The sequence below is a fragment of the Mauremys mutica genome, chromosome 12, assembly GCF_020497125.1.
Source record: "Mauremys mutica isolate MM-2020 ecotype Southern chromosome 12, ASM2049712v1, whole genome shotgun sequence".
Lineage (NCBI taxonomy): Eukaryota > Metazoa > Chordata > Testudines > Geoemydidae > Mauremys > Mauremys mutica.
The window spans coordinates 82,561,791-82,584,158 of record NC_059083.1 but is presented as its reverse complement, the minus strand read 5'-3'; the positions used below and the strand labels follow the sequence as shown (position 1 = coordinate 82,584,158).

Sequence of the window (22,368 nt, the reverse complement as noted above, 5' to 3'; positions counted from 1 at the left end):
AAGCTAGGGGGCCTGTTGCAGAGGGGCAGGGGGGAGTCCGGGGAAGGGGGGGGGTGCGTGCACCCACAAGCGCTTGTGCAAAGTCAATGGCTGGCTGGCTGCTGCTGGAGGCCCAAACGGTGGCAATAGGGCGTGGCAGGCCAGGCAAGCAGCTGAGTCCCAGAGGCAGGAACCGAGGCAGATGGTAAGGGGCCTGCAGGGGTGGTGGAGGGGGCAGCGGTGGTGGTGGGGGTTGGCGGGGGGACACAGATGGACCAGGGGGCAGGCTCCACACCACACCCCCGTGTCCCCACAAACACAGTCTAAACCCCCACCACTAGAGCACAGTCAAAAAGTTACTCAGTTTTTAAGGCCCCCTCCACAGTGGTCTTCAGATTCCTGTACACTTCCCAGCAGCCGGTGGTCTTCTCAGTCCTCCTCCAGGCTCCAGCAGCTCCCCAGGACAAACACAGCTCCAGCAGCAGCAGCAGCCTCTCCTCCTCCAGCAGCCCTGGTGGCCAGGCAGGAAGGACCCCCCCAGGTGGTAGCTGTAGTGGTGGTGGTGGGGTCCTGGCTTCTCCCTCCAGAGGTGGGGGAGTGGGGGCTGGCCAGCAAGGCCCCCCCCACCCCTCACTCACCCACTCAGCAGCAGTTGCAGCAGGAGCAGCAGTCCTGGGAAGAAGCACTCCAGCCAGCAGCAGCAGCCCAGGAAGGGTGAAGGGGCTCCAGCCAGCAAGGCAGCCAGAGAAGGGGGAATGCTCCAGCCAGCAGGGCAGCCCAAGCAGGCAGAGCGCTCCCTGTAGCAGGGTGGACCCTGCTCCTGCCCGAAGGGGCTTGAAAAGTGGCCTGGCAGGGCTTGAGAGCTGCTGCTCTAGGCTGGGCTGATTGGGAAAGTGGCTGCAGCTGGGGGCCACGCCCCAAACTGAGGAACAGAGCCTTATAAGAAGGCAGGGAAGCGAGAAGCCAGACAGTCTCTCTCTGGCTACAGAGAGAGATGGGCCTGGGTGCTTAGGAGCTGACATAGAGTACCTGAGTGGAGCAGGGCTGGGGACAGGCTGAGGAGCTGGGGAGCTCTAGCCTAGAAAGCCCCAGGCTGTGGCCTAGCAGTGGGCCAACAGGTACTGGGGGTTGCAGAGGGCAGCCCAGAGGTAGGCCAAGGCAGCAGGTCCAAACCCTCCTTGCCTGTGATGAGTAGGCTGATACTGCAGTCTGCCCCAGGATGTGGGGCTAGACAATGACTGACAGTAGCCATATACTGAGGCAAGGTGGAGATAGAGGGTGGGGGTTCCGTAAGGAGGGGAGACCCTAAGAGAAAGGGGTTACTGCCAGGGGGCAGCACCCCATGTGAAAGGGCACCGGGTCCAGGGAGGGACACGGGGGCCAGAAGACAGGTGGATCACCAGCCTGCAGAAGGCGCTCCGAATGCTGGAACAGAGCTAATTCCCGGAGTCACCAGCAGGAGGCGCCACGGGGGTGAGTCCAACCTGTTACAAGAAGAGTAAGAGGGAGTAGCAGAAAAACTGCACTTGCGTCTTACTGACCTAAAAGAAATAACCTGATGTCTCTCTTGGGTTTGATTTGGGCCTGTGTAACAGGTTACCAAGTTTTAGGACCCTTTAGAGAGATCCAGGGCTATTATAGATTCATATATTTCTAAAGCCAGACAGGACCATTATGACAGGGTAACAAGCCTTGTGTAGCAAGCAGCAATAATGATGGGAATGTTGGTTGCGCTGAGGTCTGACCTAGTCAGCAAACAGCGCCAGCAAGCTTTTTTAGAGTGCGTGATGGTGAGCTGAGTGGGCTCTATGCTTGCTGTGGTATGGCGTCTGCATGGGTAACCCAGGAAAAAAGGCGCAAAACAATTGACAGCCGTTGCTTTCATGGAGGGAGGGGTGACTGACTACATGTACCCAAAACCACCCGCGACAATGTTTTTGCCCCATCAGGCATTGGGCACTTAACCCAGAATTCCAATGGGCGGCAGAGACTGCGGGAACTGTGGGATAGCTACCCACTGTGCACCGCTCCATAAGTCGATGCTAGCCACGGTAGCAAGGACGCACTCCACTGACTTAATGTGCTTAGTGGGGACATACACAATCGACTGTAAAATTGATTTCTAAAAATCAACTTCTATAAAATTGATTTAATTTCATAGTGTAGACATACCCTCAAGGAGCAAAGACAATATTCATTCAGTTCTTAGTTTCTCCCCACCACTGAGGCACCAGGGCAAACCCTGGAACTGGGACTGAGCGGGATGGACATACATATCTAAAAAATTGATTTTAATGTAACTTTATGGCTCAAAATCAAAAGAGACTAAAACCAGGAAATTCAGATACATTTATTCAACAATCTGAATACTATCCCTTTCATTTAGAATTTGGTGCACTTTGTACTGTGTGTGTTTAATTTAGGCATAAATGTATCCAGTAGCAACTGGAGTCCTTGTAGACTCCTGGAGTGGTTTCAACTCCAAATCAATTGTCTTGAGTATGTTCTGCAAGAACTACAATGAAAAGTTGGACCCTTCTATGTGAAGTCATCATCACAATGTTCCTCTGTAGCGCACACGTACTGATAATGAGATGTGTCCCTCAGATTGTCTGAGTACAAATAGCAGCCCTCATCACTTTGATTCACGCAGCTGGAATTCTATGGAAGGGCCTAATGTGTTATGAAGCTCCAACACTGGCTGTGCTGCAGCCCCTGAGGCAAGAGATTGAGATTCCTGCACCAAAAGTTTCAATTCAACCAATTAAGGGGTTAGTGGTCTCAAAGTACTCCAACTGCAAACACTCAGGCCCTGGCTACACTCAAAACTTCAAAGCGCTGCCACAGGACTGCTCCCGCAGCAGCGCTTTGAAGTGTGAGTGTGGTCGTGGCGCCAGCGCTGGGAGAGCTGCAGGTACTCCACCTCCACCAGGGGATTAGCTTACAGCGCTGGAAGCAGGGACACTGTTTACACTGGTGCTTTACAGCGCTGTAACTTGCTGTGCTCAGGGGGGTGTTTTTTCACACCCCTGAGCGAGGAAGTTGCAGCGCTGTAAAGCACCAGTGTAGCCATAGCCTGACACTCTCCTGCTGATGCAGAGGAAGAGGAATGCCTCAAAGCTAGGCCCTGCAGCCGAACTCCACTGAGGAGACATAGGCACGTCTATACTTGCAAAGTTTTTGTGCTGTCAGTTTCACCAGTGATAGGGAACTAGTAAAAGAAAAGCGCTGGTTTGTGTTCTCACTTACTTCCACAGGTGTCAGATTGTTTTCATGTTTGCAGCACTTCCATCCGATGAGAACAGCGCACTGAGGGCAGCTATCCCACAGTGCTGCTCTCTGCACTTTGAGGATAGGCCTTGTGGGAAGGGCAGAGGGGTGATTGTGGGACATTCTGGGTCCCTGCACAGCCTCCTCTCCCCAAACACTGATCAGCTCCAGTACCTCAGCATTGCTCCCTGGAGCAGCCATTGTCACCTGGCCAGATAAGTGAGCACTTGCCAAGAAAACAGGAAGGGGGAGTTTCAAATTTCCCAGGACTTTACAGGGGGAGGGCTGGACATTGGTTTACCTGGCATCAAAGCAGCAGAGCTGCTGGCCAGAGTGGTCACCTAGGCACTATGGGATATCTGCTGGAGGCTAAAAGCTGTGTAAACAGGAAGAATGTGTGTTCATTGCACATCACCACAAAAGTATCACTGGTAAGAACTGTATGCCGCTCGTGAAGGTGGTTTTCTGTTTGCGTTGAGACTTCTGAGTTTTACCACAAAAAGTCATTGACAAGTGTAGATGCTCCCATGTTTTTTGCGCAAAAAGGACTTTTTGTGCTTTGAAGGGCAAGTGTAGACATGCCCATAGCCTCTCTCTCTTTCTCCTGCCTTTGTCTTTTGTGCAGAGGCTCAGTGGTGGAAACAATTTCCTTAGTACGTTTATTAAGGTTTACCATGACTCAGTTTCCACACAAGAATTTCTTTTAGTCCAAAGACCATTTGATGTTGGTTATGTCCAAAATATCAATACAAACACACACACATTCAATATCCTACCAACAATACAATTACAAGCATTGGCCAAATACTCTGAACAGAATCAAGCTCAAAAAATACCTTCCCTTCATGGTGAAACTCCAGAGGAGTAAGGAAAAAGTTCTGACAAAGAATATCCCTAAACAATTTGCCTTTTTACACGATATAATAAACAAATGATGGTTGTTAGACCTTAGCCAAAACCAGAGAAGGCAGTTTTAGGGCTGCGCACTAGGGATGTAAAATATTAAATGGTTAACTGATAATAGCTCAGTGGTTTGAGCATTAGCCTGCTAAACCCAAGGTTGTGAGTTCAATCCTTGAGGGGGGCCATTTAGGGAACTGGGGTAAAAATCTGTCTGGGGATTGGTCCTGCTTTGAGCAGGTGGTTGGACTAGATGACCTCCTGAGGTCCCTTCCAACCTTGATATTCTATAATCTAAGTATTAGTCTTACCATTAATATATTGAAGTTAATGTTTAAAACAGATTTGCAGCCTGGACCCCTGTTGTATTGAACTGGATGGCAACCCTGACCCCAGACCTTCACCATGCAGCAGACTCGGACCCCTAGCCCTACCATGTGGCAGTTCCAACCCCATCGTGTTAACCATTAAACCTCTGACCAACATAATTTTAATAGTTTAAACAGGTACTTTTAAAAATGGTATTTACACCCCTACTGCTCACGTTGTCCTTTTCCCCAGTCCAGGCAATATTAATGGCAGGCCACCTTCTTCTGATCTAATTTTGCCATATTTTTCCCCAACCACTGGACTAAGCATTTCTTTTTAAACAAGCCATATATAAGCAATTATTTACTGCACCTCGTTCCCAGTTAACCATGTTTTCTTTATTCTGATTACCTCAACCCAAACCGTAAATAAGATAACACTGGTATTTAAAGAATCACTACAATTTTAACAAACTCCTCTTCTATCTCATGATTTCATTCTTTTTGGTCACATGGTTTGGATCTATTCCTCATGCTAATATACAAACAATTTTAAAAAAAAGTTCACTGAGGCCCAATATAGGCCTATATTCCTACACTCTGTCTCAGGTTATCTAAGATCAGTGCCACTGACTTCCAGGGATGGCCTCAATTGTGCTGAGAAGCTGTCACTTGTCACAGCCCTCTATTTCAATGGTGAATTTGCCCAGCTGAGCTGACTAGCTGGAGGATGGGTCTGCATGAAGATAGGCAGCATTGACAGAGTCCAAATCTCAGTTGTCTTGGATGACTCAAGCTCTTCCCCGCCAAAGCATTCCATGGCAGATTTGTGCCAGATTTACAGGAGTCCTAAAACTATTAATTTGTTTAATTTCCAGGAGGTCCCAAAACTGTTTTGTGGATATTCAGTTCCAGCAGATCCAACCCCAAAGTAGTTATTCCTCTTAGTACTATATACACTGCAAGATCTCCCCAGAATAGATATGACAGATCTATACATGTATTTAAAGATTTCAGGTTAGATCTGTGTCATATTTGATCTGTCATGGGGAGAGCTTTTGTAAATAAAGTCAAATTAAGATTAAAAACATGATTTTTCTCTCCAAATTCTTTCCTGAAATTTGTGTTGGACTGACAGACAGGATGGTTTGTACAAAGAGTTAAAAGGTTTTCCAACACATGCAATTTTTTCATCTGTTTCCTTTATAAAGGTCTCACCTTTCTACATGCAGCCACATTCTAAAGAACTGACAGTTGAGTAAAAAGATACCACTAGATTAAAATATTCCCAGAATGTGGAGCATGAACACATGGCAGGCTGACTCCTAAATTGCCTCTGTGGCTTCCCAACTCAGAAAACCAACACAATGTGCTGAGACATTCCTAGCTGTTTTCAGCCCTGTGCTGAGTAACTGCAAATCTCTACAGCTGTTTTCTATTCATCCTGAAGAAACTCCCATAGATGAAGCAAATTTAAGGGGAGACTTTCAAAAGAGCTCACATTATCTGGGTGCCTCTATGGGTGCTGAGTTCTTTTGAAAATCTGACCCTTTGTTTCTGTGAAATAAAATCCTGATCCCACTGTGATGCTCTGTACCTTGGGGGAACACGCAGCACCTCCATGTTCATTCTTATAATATGATTGTGTATCTGATGCAAAGTTTGTCATGTCAGGTGTCTTCAGAAGGCTCATGAAGTACTGAGCATTGTTACAGTGATGTTATAGTAATGTTATAGGTTATAATTTCATGTATATAGTTATGAGGCTGAAAATGAATCCTCATGGCTTAAAGCAAGCCCAGACAAAAACTCTCCAGAAGCAGAGGGGCAGTTTACACCTTCTCAGGGCATATATGGGACAAACCAGCACAGCCTCACAGGAGCAAAGGATGCTGGCCTAGGCAACAACAAAAGGATCTGTTGGTCTCTGGAGTGAGTTACCCCCCCCTTCCTTTGGTCAGCTTGGGACTGCGATGAGATAATGCTAACCTGACTCTGAAGTGGGTGGGCAAAGCCAAGAGGGAAGAAAGGACATGGTAAAAGGGAGAGACTTTGCCATACTCTTCCTCTCTCTTCCACCACATCTACAGACACCACACCAAGTGGAGAGAGAGAGAGAGAGAGAGAACTGGATAAATTCATGGTGGTTACGTCCATTAATGACTATTAGCCAGGATGGGTAAGGAATGGTGTCCCTAGCCTCTGTTTGTCAGAGGGTGGAGATGGATGGCAGGAGTGAGATCACTTGATCATTGCCTGTTAGGTTCACTCCCTCTAGGGCACCTGGCATTGGCCACTGTTGGTAGACAGATACTGGGCTAGATGGACCTTTGGTCTGACCCAGTACGGCTGTTCTTATGTAAGTGACTGAAGTGCTGATCAAATGGGAGAGTCTGGCTGAAGAGCAACCAAGCAGCCAGCCTGTGGTGAGAAGCATCTATGTTTGTAAGGGCACTGAACGTGTTAAGATTAGCTTAGAATGCGTTTTGCTTTTATTTAATTTGACCAAATCTGACTTATGTTTTGACTTATAATCAGTTAGGGGGAAGGGATAGCTCAGTGGTTTGAGCATTGGCCTGCTAAACCCAGGGTTGTGAGTTCAATCCCTGAGGGGGCCACTTAGGGATTTGGGGGCAAAATCAGTACTTGGTCCTGCTAGTGAAGGCAGGGGGCTGGAGTCAATGACCTTTCAAGGTCCTTTCCAGTTCTAGGAGATAGATTAAATTAATGGAGATATCCTATCTTTATAGTTAATAAATGTTTCTTTATTCAAACCAAATGTGCTGCTTCAGGTAGAAGCATGTCAGAGACTCCCCTAGGGATAACAAGCCTGGTACATATCAATTTCTTTGTTACACTTGCAGCATCCAGTGGGCATAACTGGACACTGCAAGACAGAGGTTCCTAGGGTTGTCTGACGCTAGCCAATATCTCTGGTCCCATTCGGTTGCACAATCCAAGGAGCAGCTTACATGCTAGAGGCTGTGCGTGAACAGCCCAGGAGTGGGCATTCTCACAGCAGAGCAGGGTAAGGCTGGCTCCCAGAGTCAAGGACTGGAGTGACCTAGGAGATCACTGGTCCAGATAACACCAGAGGGGAACGTCACACCCACCCCTACACTTCCCTCCTATTTCAACATATGCACAATCTAGTCACAGGCCAAGAAGTGACAGAGTCCTGGACCAAGAGGTACAGTATTCATGCAGTTTTATAAAATGCTGTAATTAACAAGACTTTATTTCCACAATCTGGCAACTGTCCAGATTTGTCAGTCTAAAGGAGCAACTGCAACAACAGCTTAATCTCGATAGCCCTCTTCATCCCAGTGAGCTCAAGGTGATGTTATGGACCAAACACTCTTCCATTTCAGATATGTTTATTCTATTTTCACTTAACATGACGCATCATCCTACTCACCTCCAGGCTAATACAGAATCCCCTCCTCTCCCAACTTTTTCCTCTAAGGAATGGACAGCAGGAGGCTCAAGAACTTGGTGTGTGGGTAGGTGGGAAGGCAAATGGAAGTTGTAGTCAGCTGAGCTTTACAAGGGGTAATTAGTTAAGAATGCAAAAATCATTGTATTTTAAATAATCCACATAGTTCAATCTGATATCCTGCCTCTGACAGTGGCCAATGCTGGATGCTTCAAAAAAGGAACAAACCATTTATGATGACAATACTATCCTTTTTTAGGGGGTATGGGGAGGTTCTCCTTCTCTTGACTCTAACCAAGCTGGTGATCAGCTCATTCCCTGGTGCACGGGATTTGAAAGCCACTGAATTATCATCCTCAATTGTGAGACACTTGTATGTGTAATGGCCTCCCTGAACTGCTCTCTAAGGACCCAACCTCTACCTTCTTCAAATCCCTCAAGACCCACCTATGATATGAGACCAATATACCTCTTCCTGTATGCTAGTAGAGGATGCTGCAATACATATAACAAATAATAATATTGTGCCATCCTAACTGGGCTCACTGCAGGTGTTATACTTAGCCATATACCTGTCTAATCGTATTTTGTAAACTTACCCTGCTCTTTGCTCATCAGTGCTGGGAGCTGCATTCTCTGATCTGGTGCCTCATCAGATGTGCCCCATGCCACTCTAATCCTGTTAAATATAAATCATGTTAATGTCAGCACTGTAACTTCTATTTTACATAAACACAGAGAGCATATAGAGGGCACTGCATATAAGTGACAGGAGCGGGGTGGATGATGAGCAGGTTCTTTCTCCTCAGGTGTGGTCAGAACAAATTTCAGGATCAGGTAAAAGCCACCCCATTGGTATAGTAAATCCCTGGATTTCAGCAGGTGATGGGGGTATCCTTGGTGATGATACCGGTGGATGCACTGAGGATGCTTCTGGCACCAGCTCCCTACCAACCAAAGTTGCCAAAGTGCTCCCAAGAAAGGTAATGGCCAAATAGGGTGGCAACAACATCCTTTCAAAACTGGCTAATCACACTGAATTCTCCAGTGCCCCTATATGAGATGGCATGAGTCCTGCTACGGGCCCTTCCCCTTGTCATAGTAAGAGGCTGATCTACTGCTCTGACAGTTTGTAGCTACCCTATATTTACACTCACCTGATCCTGGGTCTGCCTAATTGCTGACCTTGTGGCTGGCATATATTACTGCATCATCTGCATATCTGCATTCAACTGACCATCTAGACCCGAGGGGCTCTGAGCCAGGCCCTCCCAATGTCCATCCGTACCCGAGGGGCTCTGAGCCAGGCCCTCCCTATGTCCATCCAGACCCGAGGGGCTCTGAGCCAGGCCCTCCCTATGTCCGTCTGGATCCGAGGGGCTCTGAGCCAGGCCCTCCCTATGTCCGTCTGGATCCGAGGGGCTCTGAGCCAGGCCCTCCCTATGTCCATCTGTCCGTCCGGACCCGAGGGGCTCTGAGCCAGGTCCTCCCTATGTCCGTCTGGACCCGAGGGGCTCTGAGCCAGGCCCTCCCTACGTCCGTCCGTCCATCCAGACCCGAGGGGCTCTGAGCCAGGCCCTCCCTACGTCCATCCATCCATCCAGACCCGAGGGGCTCTGAGCCAGGCCCTCCCTACGTCTGTCCGTCCATCCAGACCCGAGGGGCTCTGAGCCAGGCCCTCCCTATGTCCATCTGTCCGTACCCGAGGGGCTCTGAGCCAGGCCCTCCCTATGTCCGTCTGGACCCGAGGGGCTCTGAGCCAGGCCCTCCCTATGTCCATCCGTCCATCCAGACCCGAGGGGCTCTGAGCCAGGCCCTCCCTATGTCCATCCGTCCGTACCCGAGGGGCTCTGAGCCAGGCCCTCCCTACGTCCGTCTGGACCCGAGGGGCTCTGAGCCAGGCCCTCCCTATGTCCATCCGTCCATCCAGACCCGAGGGGCTCTGAGCCAGGCCCTCCCTATGTCCATCCGTCCGGACCCGAGGGGCTCTGAGCCAGGCCCTCCCTACGTCCGTCCGTCCATCCAGACCCGAGGGGCTCTGAGCCAGGCCCTCCCTACGTCCGTCCGTCCATCCAGACCCGAGGGGCTCTGAGCCAGGCCCTCCCTATGTCCATCCGTCCGGACCCGAGGGGCTCTGAGCCAGGCCCTCCCTACGTCCGTCCGTACCCGAGGGGCTCTGAGCCAGGCCCTCCCTATGTCCATCCGTCCATCCAGACCCGAGGGGCTCTGAGCCAGGCCCTCCCTACGTCCGTCCGTCCATCCAGACCCGAGGGGCTCTGAGCCAGGCCCTCCCTATGTCCATCCGTCCATCCAGACCCGAGGGGCTCTGAGCCAGGCCCTCCCTACGTCCGTCCGTCCATCCAGACCCGAGGGGCTCTGAGCCAGGCCCTCCCTATGTCCATCCGTCCGTACCCGAGGGGCTCTGAGCCAGGCCCTCCCTACGTCCGTCTGGACCCGAGGGGCTCTGAGCCAGGCCCTCCCTATGTCCATCCGTCCATCCAGACCCGAGGGGCTCTGAGCCAGGCCCTCCCTATGTCCATCCGTCCGGACCCGAGGGGCTCTGAGCCAGGCCCTCCCTATGTCCATCCGTCCATCCAGACCCGAGGGGCTCTGAGCCAGGCCCTCCCTATGTCCATCCGTCCATCCAGAGCTGAGGGGCTCTGAGCCAGGCCCTCCCTATGTCCATCCGTCCGGACCCGAGGGGCTCTGAGCCAGGCCCTCCCTATGTCCATCCGTCCATCCAGACCCGAGGGGCTCTGAGCCAGGCCCTCCCTATGTCCATCCATCCATCCAGAGCTGAGGGGCTCTGAGCCAGGCCCTCCCTATGTCCGTCTGTCCGGACCCGAGGGGCTCTGAGCCAGGCCCTCCCTATGTCCATCCGTCCATCCAGACCCGAGGGGCTCTGAGCCAGGCCCTCCCTATGTCCATCCGTCCATCCAGACCCGAGGGGCTCTGAGCCAGGCCCTCCCTATGTCCATCCGTCCATCCGGACCCGAGGGGCTCTGAGCCAGGCCCTCCCTGTGTCCGTCTGGACCCGGCCTGGGTCCCCCTGCGCCTATGACTGGATGTGGACCCCTCATGACTAGTCTGCTGAGGCGGGAAGCGGGCACTGACCCGCCCCGCGCGCTCTGCGATGCGCTAGCGAGGGCGGAAGGCCAATCTAGAACGTTCCAGAACCTGTTGCCACTATTAAAACTGAGCAGGGCCCCTCTGCTCCCCCGAGACTACAATTCCCAGAAGGCAACGTGCGCCCAGACTACCGCGCCCGATAGGCAGATCGGGCCCTACGTCAGTATAGCTAGAGCATTGCATGCCGGGATACAATAGCCGTCTGGAGCGTTGACCCCTTGCAGCCCTGTAGGCAGCGAATGATGCAATTGCAAACACAGGTTGCCCCAATGGCTGGCGAGGGCTGAGAGGTGATCCCGCCTCGTCTTTCTGATTGGCTGAAGGTCCGGCGAGGCCCCACCCCCTCGCCCATGGATTGGCGGGGCTCTATCGCGCTGTCCCAGTGCCACGCGTGGTGGAGGAGGGGCCGCCACTCTCCCTTCGCCGGAGCGGCCACGTGGGCAGCGGGTTGGGGCTCCGGGAGCGGGTCTGGCCCCGTGCGCGTAACCGCGGCTCCCCTCGTGTGTCCCGCCGGGTCCGGCCGCCTGCCAGACGGACCATGAGCGTGGGCTTCATAGGAGCCGGGCAGCTCGCCTTCGCCCTGGCCAGGGGCTTCACCGCCGCAGGTGGGTGCTGGGCTCCCCGCCAGCGCCCGGGACTGGGCTTCTCCCAGGGGGGTCGCGCTGGAAATCCCTCCCTCGGCCCAGGGCGTCCCGGCCTCCTGCCTTGCTCCGCAGCACAGGGGTGGGGGCAGTGGGTTTTCTGGAGGAAACTTGGCTCAGGAGGGTGGCAACCCACCGTCTTTTCTGTGAGCTCATGGAGTGTAACAGGAGTTCGTGCAGCAGAGTTTAGGATCCAGGAAAGTTCATGGCTGGTTAAATGGAGTCTGCAGATTTGTAGAAGGAAAATGGTTCTTTCCCACGGATCTGGGGGAGAGACAGTTGAGAGATGGAAATAATGGAGGTGAGCCCGCTGGGGAGTGTAAAGAAAATTTAAAAAAGCTGCAAGCAAAACTTAAATATGACACTTGTATATCAAAATACGTGTCCACACGTAGACTTGCACTGACATAACGAAAGATGTGAATTAAAACTGCCCCATTTATTTGATGCAAATTTGTGTATTTCATCCCTAAGGCACAGGATTGTTGAGAATTTGAGAATGGGAGAGGTTTTTTTAGTAGAGAGCCATTAGGATCAGTATTTACATCAGTGAGCCAGAAGAAGAGAGGTGTTGTGAGGGGACAACATAAGGGTGGGGGAATGACCAAGTTCAGAATAACCTGGATAAATAACAGTGAAGACACTCTGGGATAAGCAGGACACATGGAACCCAAACTGAATTTACCTGCCCCTTTCCTAGGGATTTTGGCTGCTCATAAGATCACAGCAAGTTCCCCAGACACTGACCTCCCAACTGTATCTGGACTGAGGGTAAGTTCTAGTGTTTGTAAGAGCTAAAATCCTACCTACAGAAATCCCATAAAGATCTCAATATGTTTGCAGTGGCCACAAGTAGGACTCCTATGTTTAATATTGCATGTTGTTTTCTCTGCTTGGCTCAGTAAGACTCTTGGGTCTGAATCGTATCGCATCGAACTTCCTGCCATTGGCAGTTGGGTTCACTTATTGCCAGCAGTTGACACAGAGCCAGGCAAGGTGAGTGATTCCCATCTTTGGAGCAAAGAATTTTTCTTGCCCAGAGAAGCCAGTTGAGAACCACTCTGGGAATCTGAAGGTACAAATAGAGTTAATAGTCACATGTTCAAAGTGCATGACTGCACTACAGTGAAAGTGCAATGTGGAACTGATCATGAGCTATAAAGCTGGGGATGTAACTTTGGTTTTCCCCCTATGGTAACTAAAAAAAAAAAACACCTGTCCTCTTCTCACTGGGTTACTGCTGTACTCTCTCCTGATCAAATATGACTCCTAGTGAACAAGATTATTCTCTGCTGGTGGCTGACCCAGCTTGGCTGAATCCTGATCTCAAATGCCATTTCTAAGAGCTGAGAATGCAAGGAAGTTCTAGGGATGAGGTGCTACTGCTATGTAACTTTCAAATTATTTCAGAAAATAGGTGTAAACTTCACTATAAGTAACAAGGAAACAGTTAAAAACAGCGATGTTCTGTTCCTGGCTGTGAAACCTCCCATCATTCCCTTCATTCTGGACGAGATTGGCTCAGACATAGAGAATCGCCACATCGTGGTCTCATGTGCTGCTGGTGTCACTATCAGCTCCATCGAGAAGGTGAGGGACAGTGTGCTGCACAGCTCTGATGGGGTCAGAGGGCCTGGAGATAGGACTACATGCATCTGCACCTGAAGCTTCTTGAAGTCAGGGCACTGAGGACTTGTCTACACTTACATTTTATAGTGCTCTAACTTACTGGCTCAGGGGAGTGATTTAAATCGCTAGTGTAGACAGGCTCCAAACACTTGGAGCCAATTCCCTCGTGGAGGTGGATTACCAGGAGTGCTGGGAGAGCTACTTCCAGTGCTCGCGTGACCACACTCGCACCTCAAAGCGCTGCTGTTGGAGGCGTTCCCACAGCAGCGCTTTGACGTTTCCAGTGTAGACATACCCTAAAACTCTAGAAAGCTTTTCTCAGAGGGTTGGAGCTCTGGGTATCTGACTTTGAGACTGACCTGTTCTCCCAGCTGCCAGAAGTTGAGTACAATGTTCATTTCTGGCACTGAGACCACTACAGCTCATGAGTTGAGCACCATGAGACTCTGGCGTATTTCTGGACTGCAGCCAATTTTTGGTGGAGCAAAGGTTGCACTAGGTCCTGTTTGCACCTCCTAATCATACCCAGGATAAGCTAAAACAGTCACTAACGTACTCCCTGGCTGCAGTGGTCCGTAAGGGGCAGTCTGGAAGCCCGCAATAATCAGAGTGCTATGCATTCCAGCGACACAGATGGAATGTCCCTGTCCTACAAAGGATGTAGGTCTATTCTGGCCCAAGACCACCAGGGAATCCTTCTTATGCCAGTAGGGAGGTCCATATGTTTTCCAGCCCCTCTGCTGCAAGATTGTCATGCAATGTCTGGGAAGCATCCCAGAATTGGGGCCTATGTTAATGGGACCTCTGCATCGTCCCTGTCCGTTCCCCATAATCATATGAAACTTTAATAGGTCTTGTCTTTCCCTGCTGAGGGCTGCCAGTCCCTCTGCATTCATGGAAACTCATTATGTTAGATGTCTGCAGGAGCTGTCCCCAGGGAAACTACAGGGGCCATGCTAGAATGATAATGCTTCTGCTACCAAGGGATGGGCTGGGTCTGCCCAGCACTCTGTAACTGAGTTTCAACTACATTCCCAGGGACATTGCATTAAAGGCTTGTCCCCTTTGGCCAAGGCTTAACAGAGGGACCCTTGAGGACCATCCTGCAGAGGTGCCTGGGGTTGGGGTGAGGTAGAGGTCCTTTACCCTGCTGGATTCCCTCTGACCTTTGGGAGTTCCCTAGAGGGGGGGTTACTCCAGATGTAGAAGGTGTATTAAATCTGGTTCTCTGTCTCTCTCTCCTTCCTGTTCTGTCTCCAACTCTTTCCCATCCCAAGAAACTCTCTGCCTTCTCTCCCACCCCAAAAGTGATCAGGTGCATGACTAACACACCTGTGATCGTGCGGGAAGGTGCTACCGTCTATGCCACGGGGACTCATGCAGAGGTGGAAGATGGGAAGCTCCTGGAACAGCTGATGGCCAGTGTGGGCTTCTGCACTGAAGTAGAAGAGGACCTAATAGATGCTGTTACAGGGCTCAGCGGCAGCGGCCCTGCTTATGTAGGTGCCACTTCCTTGGCTTATGCAAGTCAAGTGGAGAACATTGGGGTTGAAATGCTGAGAACACACCTGCATCTTAAAATGGTATCAGATTAGGCTGCAGACAATAACTCAGACATAGGTTAGGGGTTTGTTACAGGAGTGGGTGGGTGAGATTTTGTGGCCTGCATTGTGCAGGAGGTCAGACTAGATGATCATAATGGTCCCTTCTGACCTTAAAGTCTCTGAGTCTATTTGACCAAGGGGATATATTTGAATTTCTAATCACCTGTAGTGTGTAATCTATAACCCGTAGGTGTCTCATTCAAAGCCAGACCAGCTCAACAATGAGAGCCTGTTAACAGCTAGACTATGCTTGGCCTCTGAGTAATGAGTGTGGGTTTCTATTCAGTGCCTAGTGGACAAGAGTCCACATTACAAAAACTGGGTGCTAATTGGGCCACTTGTCAGCAATTTCATCTGAGGCCAAGGATGGAATGGCCTCAGAGTCTGAATCGCCCTGCTCAAGACCGAGGCCCTCTGGGTGGATGTGAGGCTTGGTTAGCAGCACATGCTGGGGAGCCTAAGGATTGAGTTCCTGTCTGCCCAGTCTGTCATCTTCATTTTCTTAAGAGATTGTCCCCAACAAAGAGTGATTTTTATCAAGTCCCTTTAAGTGGTGGAGGTCCACAGTGACCCCAGAGCCTTGGGCACTGTCCCTCTGCCTGAGAATGTCACAGCCTTGAGAGCACACATTAGTCTCCAAACTTCAGAATCACTGTCATGCTGTTTCTGGTCTCTCAGGCATTCACAGCCCTGGATGCTCTGGCAGATGGAGGTGTGAAAATGGGGCTTCCCCGCAGGCTAGCTGTCCGACTTGGAGCCCAGGCCTTACTGGTCAGTATCTTCTCTTCCAGACTTCATTCAGTTCACATCTGTCACATCCAGATCAGTCTGCAAACTGGATCAAATCAGGCCCACACTGAAATTTTTTTTTTCACATAAAGATCGCCCTGGATGGATTTCCCAGAGATTATTGGAGTTGCTGATGGCTCTGAGGGAGGCTGGGATGGAAAGAGCGAGGCCGTTACTCCTCTACAGACTTGCAATTCTGAGCTGGGTTTCCAGTAGCTCTGCAAATGTGAGAAAGGGGCCTATTGCCTACTGCAGCCATCTAGCAGCAGGGAACTGGAACTCGCAGCTGTTAGGAATCCTCTTGGTCCTATTTCTGACACGTTTCCCCTCCCTGTCCTGCTGCAGGGTGCTGCCAAAATGCTGTTGGAATCTGAGCAGCATCCTGGGCAGCTGAAGGACAATGTCTGCTCACCTGGGGGAGCCACCATCCATGCCCTGCACTTCCTGGAAAGTGGAGGCTTTCGCTCACTGCTCATCAATGCCGTGGAGGCTTCCTGCATTCGCACAAGGTGAGCAGGCGTAAGGCCTCCCTGACACTTGGCAGCTGTTGCCTTAAAGGGAAGGCTGCAGAGTTCTGCTGCTCCTTTCTCTCTAGATGCCTTCTTCTCCTTTGTGGTTCTGCTCTTCCCACTGACTTGACAGGCTCTTCCTGCAGGGAGCTGCAGCACCTAGCGGATCAGGAGAAGGTCTCCCCAGCTGCCATTAAGAAGACCCTTCTGGATAAGGTGAAGCTGGAGTCTCCCTCTGTTTCCATGGCCTCTGCCAGCAAAGTCAGTCTGTTCAGCAGCAGCTGGGCACCCAACAGCAAGAAGAACTGAAGGGATGAGGCTCCTCCAGGCGCCAGCCCCCGCCCCCCCTGCATGCACTTTCTTCTCACTCTGTAAAGGAAAAGCTGTAGTCCTAGGCGTTCCCAGCCCCTTGCCTGGCTCTTGGCCTGCAGCAACTTTGGGGGCGGTGCAAAGCTGTAGAGAAGGGACCTTAACTTCCAGCTGAGGGTGGGAACACAGTCACTAGCACTTTCTGCCCTTTGGGGGAGGGTGGTTGCTCCATCACTGGCACAGCTGGTTGTCAGGGACACAAAGCGTCTCCTCTGGCCAGAGGGCTGGCTTCTCTGTAAAGTTACAACCCACTCCCTAATAATCTCCTGGGCAGTAGTATATTGTGATGGGTTTATTTTAAGGAGTATCCTGCTGCTACTTGGCTCTGAAGGTTAGAGCGGGGCCCTCATGGCCCCATGGCTCCTATCCCCATTTCTTTTTCTTCACCACCCAGAATTCACATTTCAGTAGCTGCCTGGTGCAGACCACGTATCTTTCTGTGCAGATCTCAGAGCATGTATCTCTGGTGTGCCTGGTGTGATTTGCAGGCCAGGCCATCTGAACATCCCCCTCCTGAACACACTGTTGGGGCCCCAGCCACTTCTCCTCCTTCAGCACCCTTCCTGGATGAACAGCTTAAAAAGCCTCAACTCAAGTGAGTGTTCCCTTTCCCTTCTGCCTGACCAGGGTCCCGTCCCAGCCTTACCACCACTGAATACTTCAGGTTTCATCCCATGTCTGAAACGCTTTCTCCGCTCCTTAGCATGTCCTCTACCTGCTGCCCTGGGGGCAGAGAGGGGAAGGGGAACCCACATTACGTCACACCTGGTTCCAGGCCCCAGCAGGATTTGCTCATTTCCCAGTGTCTTGTCCAGTTGTGTATGCAGAGGCTGTCAGACCTTCCCTTAGAGCTGATTTCACAGGATTCCTCCATATGCATGTGGTTCCTTTCTAATTTCATCTCATTCCCCAATGTTTACATCAGTCCTTGATGGTTTCCAGCTTCACCACCTTTTGTGCTCCAGCTCAAACTGCAAATTTTCTCCACTCTGTACTGCAGCCCCTGTCAGTTCCTCCTCTGGCCCTGCTGCATTCCTTCTCTCTTTTCCTGCCTCTCCTCTTATCGGTCACATGGCCTCCCATCTCCAGCTCCCTGGAAGGTGGTGCACTAAAGGGAGAGAGGAGAAATGCCTGGGCTGGCAGACACTAGCCCTGGAGGTGGGTGTTGAATCTCTGTCCAGTTACATTAGGAGCTACTCCAGGACCAGCAGCACAGGCAGATGCCTATCAATATTTCACTCACTGCTTTGTGTGACTCGTTTACAGCAAGGGGCTAAGCTGATCTATGTTTACGTAGCTTCCCTGCCCCTGCTGACACCCCTCGCTTTCCGTGCAAACCCTGTCACGCACCAAAGAATTGCATGGGGGTAGACAACAGCCTCCTGCCCTCCCTTGGGTGCAGTGGAAGCCAGCAGGCATGGCAATGATATATTGTTCTAGACCATTTCCTACCTCTATTCCAACAGGGTGGTGGGGAGAAGAAAGGCAGGAGCTGGAAGGAAAGTCTGTCTGCAGGTGCTAGCATTGTTCTTGATCTGTCAGCACCCTGGCTGCTGCTGGACCCAGAAGGGAGGTGGCAGCAGCACTGCACTTGCTGGGTAGTCTCGCCCCAGCCCCAGCCCATGGCTTCTGTCTCAGAGCTGAGGTTTTCAGTCTGGTGGTGTTGGAGCCTCGTGGGCCAGGCCTCTGTGCACGGAGCCTTGGGGCTGAGCCCCAGCGCAGGTAGCATGTAGGGTGTGTCCTGCGGCGGCTGGGAAAGAGCCTCCCACCCCAGACAGGCAGATAGGGCTCGGCTCGGCTCCGCTCAGACTGACCCACCCTCCTGCAACTGAGGGAAGGGGGCTAGTCAGACTCTGCACACGTGTTTGTAGTGCACTCTCTCAAGCCTGGCTAGCACATCTGGCCTGGGCTGGGAGGCTCACTCCCCGCTGCAGTGGAGACACACGGTCGGTGGCACAAAGGTAAAAGCTTTCTCGCTGTCCCGGCTCCTGCTTAGCAGAGGCAGCGTGGGACACTATTGCTGAATTAGACACACTTGCTTCCCCTCCCTCTTTCCAGAATAAACGTTGTTTCTCAGCCTGTGGCTAGTGTGATCTGTGTGGTCGTGAAGTGTGTCCCTTCACTGGCAGGGTGCCCAGCTGTCACCAGTGTCTCTCTGCACTCATTTTGAGTCACGTGGGAGGGTTTGTTTTCATTGGAGGCTAATTCCTAAAGGTGGGAGATGAAGGTCCAACCCTGCTGTTCACCCTGGCTCCTGGGGGCAAGAGCACAGAGGCTGCACTCACAGGTTCATTAGCTCTGACTTTTAGTGGTCTAAAACATGGAGGGAAAAACCTTTCTGGCTGAATTGTGCCAGTTAAGGGTCTTGAAATTGTAATCCCCTGAGATCCTGGCCTGGGCTTCTGCCCCTCTTAACAAAAAGTCACTGTGCCTGTAGCTAGCTGTGCCTGTGATGGTGATCTCAGCACCATGGGGCAGAAGCAGAGCGCACCTAGGGCTGACCTGCAATCACTGGCCTTCACTGGAGAAAGGAATGTTCTAAACAGTGGCTCTGGCAGCGTGCAATAAAGAACAACAAGCAGAGCTAAAAGGTTTCTGTCCTCCGGAGAAGGCACATCAGGATATGCCAGTGCCCTTACCATCACTCATGGGAGGGTGCCCTGGAAGGAAAGCCCTGCTCTAGCACTCACTTTACAAGCTGGGCTTCAGAGAGTTCTAGGTCAGCTGGTCTTCTGGTCCCTCAGAGAAGGGCCCACCAACCCCCATTCAAAACATATACAGGGTTTGGCTTCATTTCCCCCCCTCCATGTGTTACATGGGAGTGTACTGAATATCCTGCTGAATATCCTAGATTGAGAGCATATCCCTCCCAGGACATAGTACCTTTAGCCAGCATGTCACCCTAATTCCTGTGTGTTGCTGTACATCTGATACCATGAATATGCACATATCCCTCTCTTACCCTTCTGCTGACATTTTTTTAGACTGGAAGCTCTGGGCCAGAAACCATGTCCTCATGTTTATGCAGCACCCACTCCCCCAATGCTTGGAGCACAGGTGGCTGCTGGGCCTGGCCTGGGGAGAGTAGCACTTCTCACGCAGGAAGTAAGCCTCCCCTCCAGGCTTAATACATTTTGGCTGTGACTTGCTTTAGCACCATCACAGGCACCTAAACAAGAAGCAGCTGCAAAACCTTCTTTCCTGTGTCAGCATTTCCAGTAGCGACCCTGCTGCTCCCTGCCGTTTCAGTTGCATTGAGAAAATGTAGATACAGCAAAGAGGAGCTGCTGAAGAGCTGTTGGGGTGAGGGAATTGCTAGGGGAGAGGTGGGTAGCACAGCATGGTGATGGTCTGATCTCTTGTATAAGGTATTTATATCTGCAGGGCCCAATTGGCAACAAAAAGTTCTGATGCCAAGAGTGTGACATTTGGTCAGTTTGTCAGCCCCTGTCTATCTCCCAAGTTCCCCATCCAGATGGATCTCATTCATAATACCGCACACACCCCAAGGGGTGGGTAGGAGCTGACTTATACCTGCACAAGACAAGATGTTTTCTACTCAGGCAGTTCTGCATCACATACCCTTTTATCACCAACCCATCCCTTCAAGTGAGCAGTTCCACAGAGCTGGGCTTTTGTCTCCAAATAAGCACCTTTACTTGTTTAGACTGACATAATTCACCCACGCTGCCCAGGGGCAAGGCACTAGCCCTCTAATCTAAGAGCCGTCTGTTACCACAACACCTGTACTGTCTATTAGCAGGACCCACAGCACAGCAGATGCTGGGAAAGGGGCTAGAAGAGACAAGCTCTGAGCTTCCTTGGTTTAACATAGAGTTCATTTCCTCTGAGGAGACTCCTGAATATTGGAACAAAGGGCCCAGCATGGGTGACTATGAGTTTCTGGGGACATTCCTAAGGTTGGGAAGTCACGGGCCCTGCAGAAAGACTAACAATGGAGAAGGGGGGTGAGGTTCAATAGGCAGAGGTAGTGCTTCCCCTCAGGACTGCCCTGGCTGAGGCATTGATATGAATTCTGAGAGTCCAACCCAGGTCTGTTAGCTACTGGGACTCCAGGTGGGAGGGAAGGATTTGACCATGATCCCAGGGGAATCCTGGCTGGTGAGCAGGAGGTTAAACTGTTGCAAAGTTGAATGTAGTGTTTGCACACTGCATTTGTTCCTGTGCAGAGCACTGTCTAGCTCAAAGGTAATGTGTTCCAGGAAAAGGATGTGCTAAGTGGGGTAAATAGGGTGAGTGATCTGATGGCGAGGGACGTGTTTGGTGGAATATTATGACGGGCAGACTCGGGGGTGGGGGGTTGTTTCCCTAAGATACATTAAACAGAAAAGTGCTGGGCCAGGCAGATTCTTGGAGACAGGGATGTGAGCTGCTGACTAGAGAAGGGTTGGTAAATGTGACTGGGTGCAGTGCAGTGATTAGTCCAAGGCATCTAGCAACAAGATGAGGACCTGCTAATCATCTGAGAAGGTGCCCAGGTGACAGCTGTAAGCCCCGCAGAGCTGAACAGAGGCAGTGAAAAATGCAGCCTCTGTTTTATCTGCACATATAGACAAGTCCTATTGGGACCTTCATTTCCAAGTGAAATCTCCCTGAATAATTGTTCCCCACTGCTGGCTGTGATCCACATAGTGACTTTGCAGTTTTCCTGCTCTGGTCCGTCTGTGACCTACTTAGAGGAGAAGCAGTTTGAAGATAGGACTTTCCACAGCAGGACGGTTGCCCCCAGCTGTGTGGGTTGGATTATCCTGGAGAAGGGGGAATTCCACCATTCTGTAATTACCCACAAAATCTGCTTTAATTTAAAAGTCTTTGTTAGTGAGTGTGCTGAAGGTGCAGCTTTTACAATGTGTTGAGCTGCTTAGCTGCTGCACTGTCAACATGACATGCAGAAAACTCTCTAACCTGCAACAAGTGCTTGCCTCTCCCCTCCCACTAACATGACGATAACACCCCCCACTCCTTGATAGATTAATATCACTAGACAATGCAGCATCAGAAACAAACTCAACTCACCCACTTTTTACCTCAGGGGCACAAGGGGACCTTTGCACATCCCAGCAGAAGCTTTCTGACAGCTGCCTTGGGAAGGAGACTGGGATTCTCTCTGCTCCTAGGAGGCTGAAGGCTCAATTTGTACAACTAGCCACTCTCTGGATCTAGGGTTGGAGCAAGGGACCTGTCCTGATGGTGTACCCTCCGCGGGAGACGAGGGTATTACCAGCAGGTCACTCTCAGTGCACTCTATGACTATCTTTTGTTGATGGAGCCCCTTCCCCAGACCCATCTTCAGGGGACATTCCGGCTTACCGATGACACAAGTCAGGTGGAGGTGGGATGACTGTTACAGTGCTTGTAGCAGAAGTCTTGTCTCAAACATGTAGTGAATTCTTATGCTGTGGCTGTGTGGGAGAAAAGCAAAAAGTGGGGTTCCTAGGGGCAAATCTAAGCTCTATTAGTTGCCTTTGATACTGTACTTAAGGGATGGGCAACTTTAAGGAACTAGAGGGCCACAAAATCCACTAAAGCCCACTGGCGGGCCAGGGGTGTGTGATGGGGCAGTTAAGTCCTGGCCTCAGGGGTCTGACATGGGGGTCAGAGGATTGAGTCCTGCCCCTTGTAGGGGATGATATGAGGGGCTGGTCAGTGCCAGGACCTCAGAAGTCCCAGGGTGTGTGAGTGGAGAGTGAGCCTGCCCCACACCCATCCTGGACCAGTTCCTGTCCCACAGGGCTGGGCCCTACTCCCTGCTTTGGCCCATTGCCTCTTGCCCTAGCATCCCAT

The 22,368-nt window shown here is 51.1% G+C and overlaps 1 protein-coding gene and 1 long non-coding RNA gene across 3 annotated transcripts in view; one reads left to right on the top strand and one right to left on the bottom strand.

The window, feature by feature from the left end:
- The window catches only part of LOC123346374, a 99,316-nt gene extending 89,843 nt beyond the window's left edge, over positions 1-9,473 (bottom strand). The window contains exons 1-2 of the long non-coding RNA XR_006572981.1: positions 9,051-9,473; positions 8,493-8,572 (exon numbers count right to left, since the gene is read on the bottom strand). This is a non-coding gene — a long non-coding RNA (uncharacterized LOC123346374). The remainder of the gene's footprint in view (positions 1-8,492; positions 8,573-9,050) is intronic.
- A 1,918-nt stretch (positions 9,474-11,391) lies between these two features.
- On the top strand, positions 11,392-18,646 carry PYCR1 (pyrroline-5-carboxylate reductase 1). Of its 2 annotated transcripts, none has more exons than XM_044982694.1 (7): positions 11,392-11,627; positions 12,364-12,434; positions 13,074-13,253; positions 14,570-14,791; positions 15,575-15,667; positions 16,031-16,194; positions 16,328-18,646. In XM_044982694.1, exons 1-7 carry the CDS (start codon positions 11,561-11,563, stop codon positions 16,389-16,391), a joined length of 861 nt encoding a protein of 286 aa, XP_044838629.1. In that variant the 5' UTR covers positions 11,392-11,560; the 3' UTR covers positions 16,392-18,646. The 2 variants fall into 2 exon arrangements, with proteins under 2 accessions (XP_044838629.1, XP_044838628.1); XM_044982693.1 differs by having other exon boundaries at positions 11,394-11,627; positions 16,341-18,646.
- Positions 18,647-22,368: the final 3,722 nt, after the last annotated feature.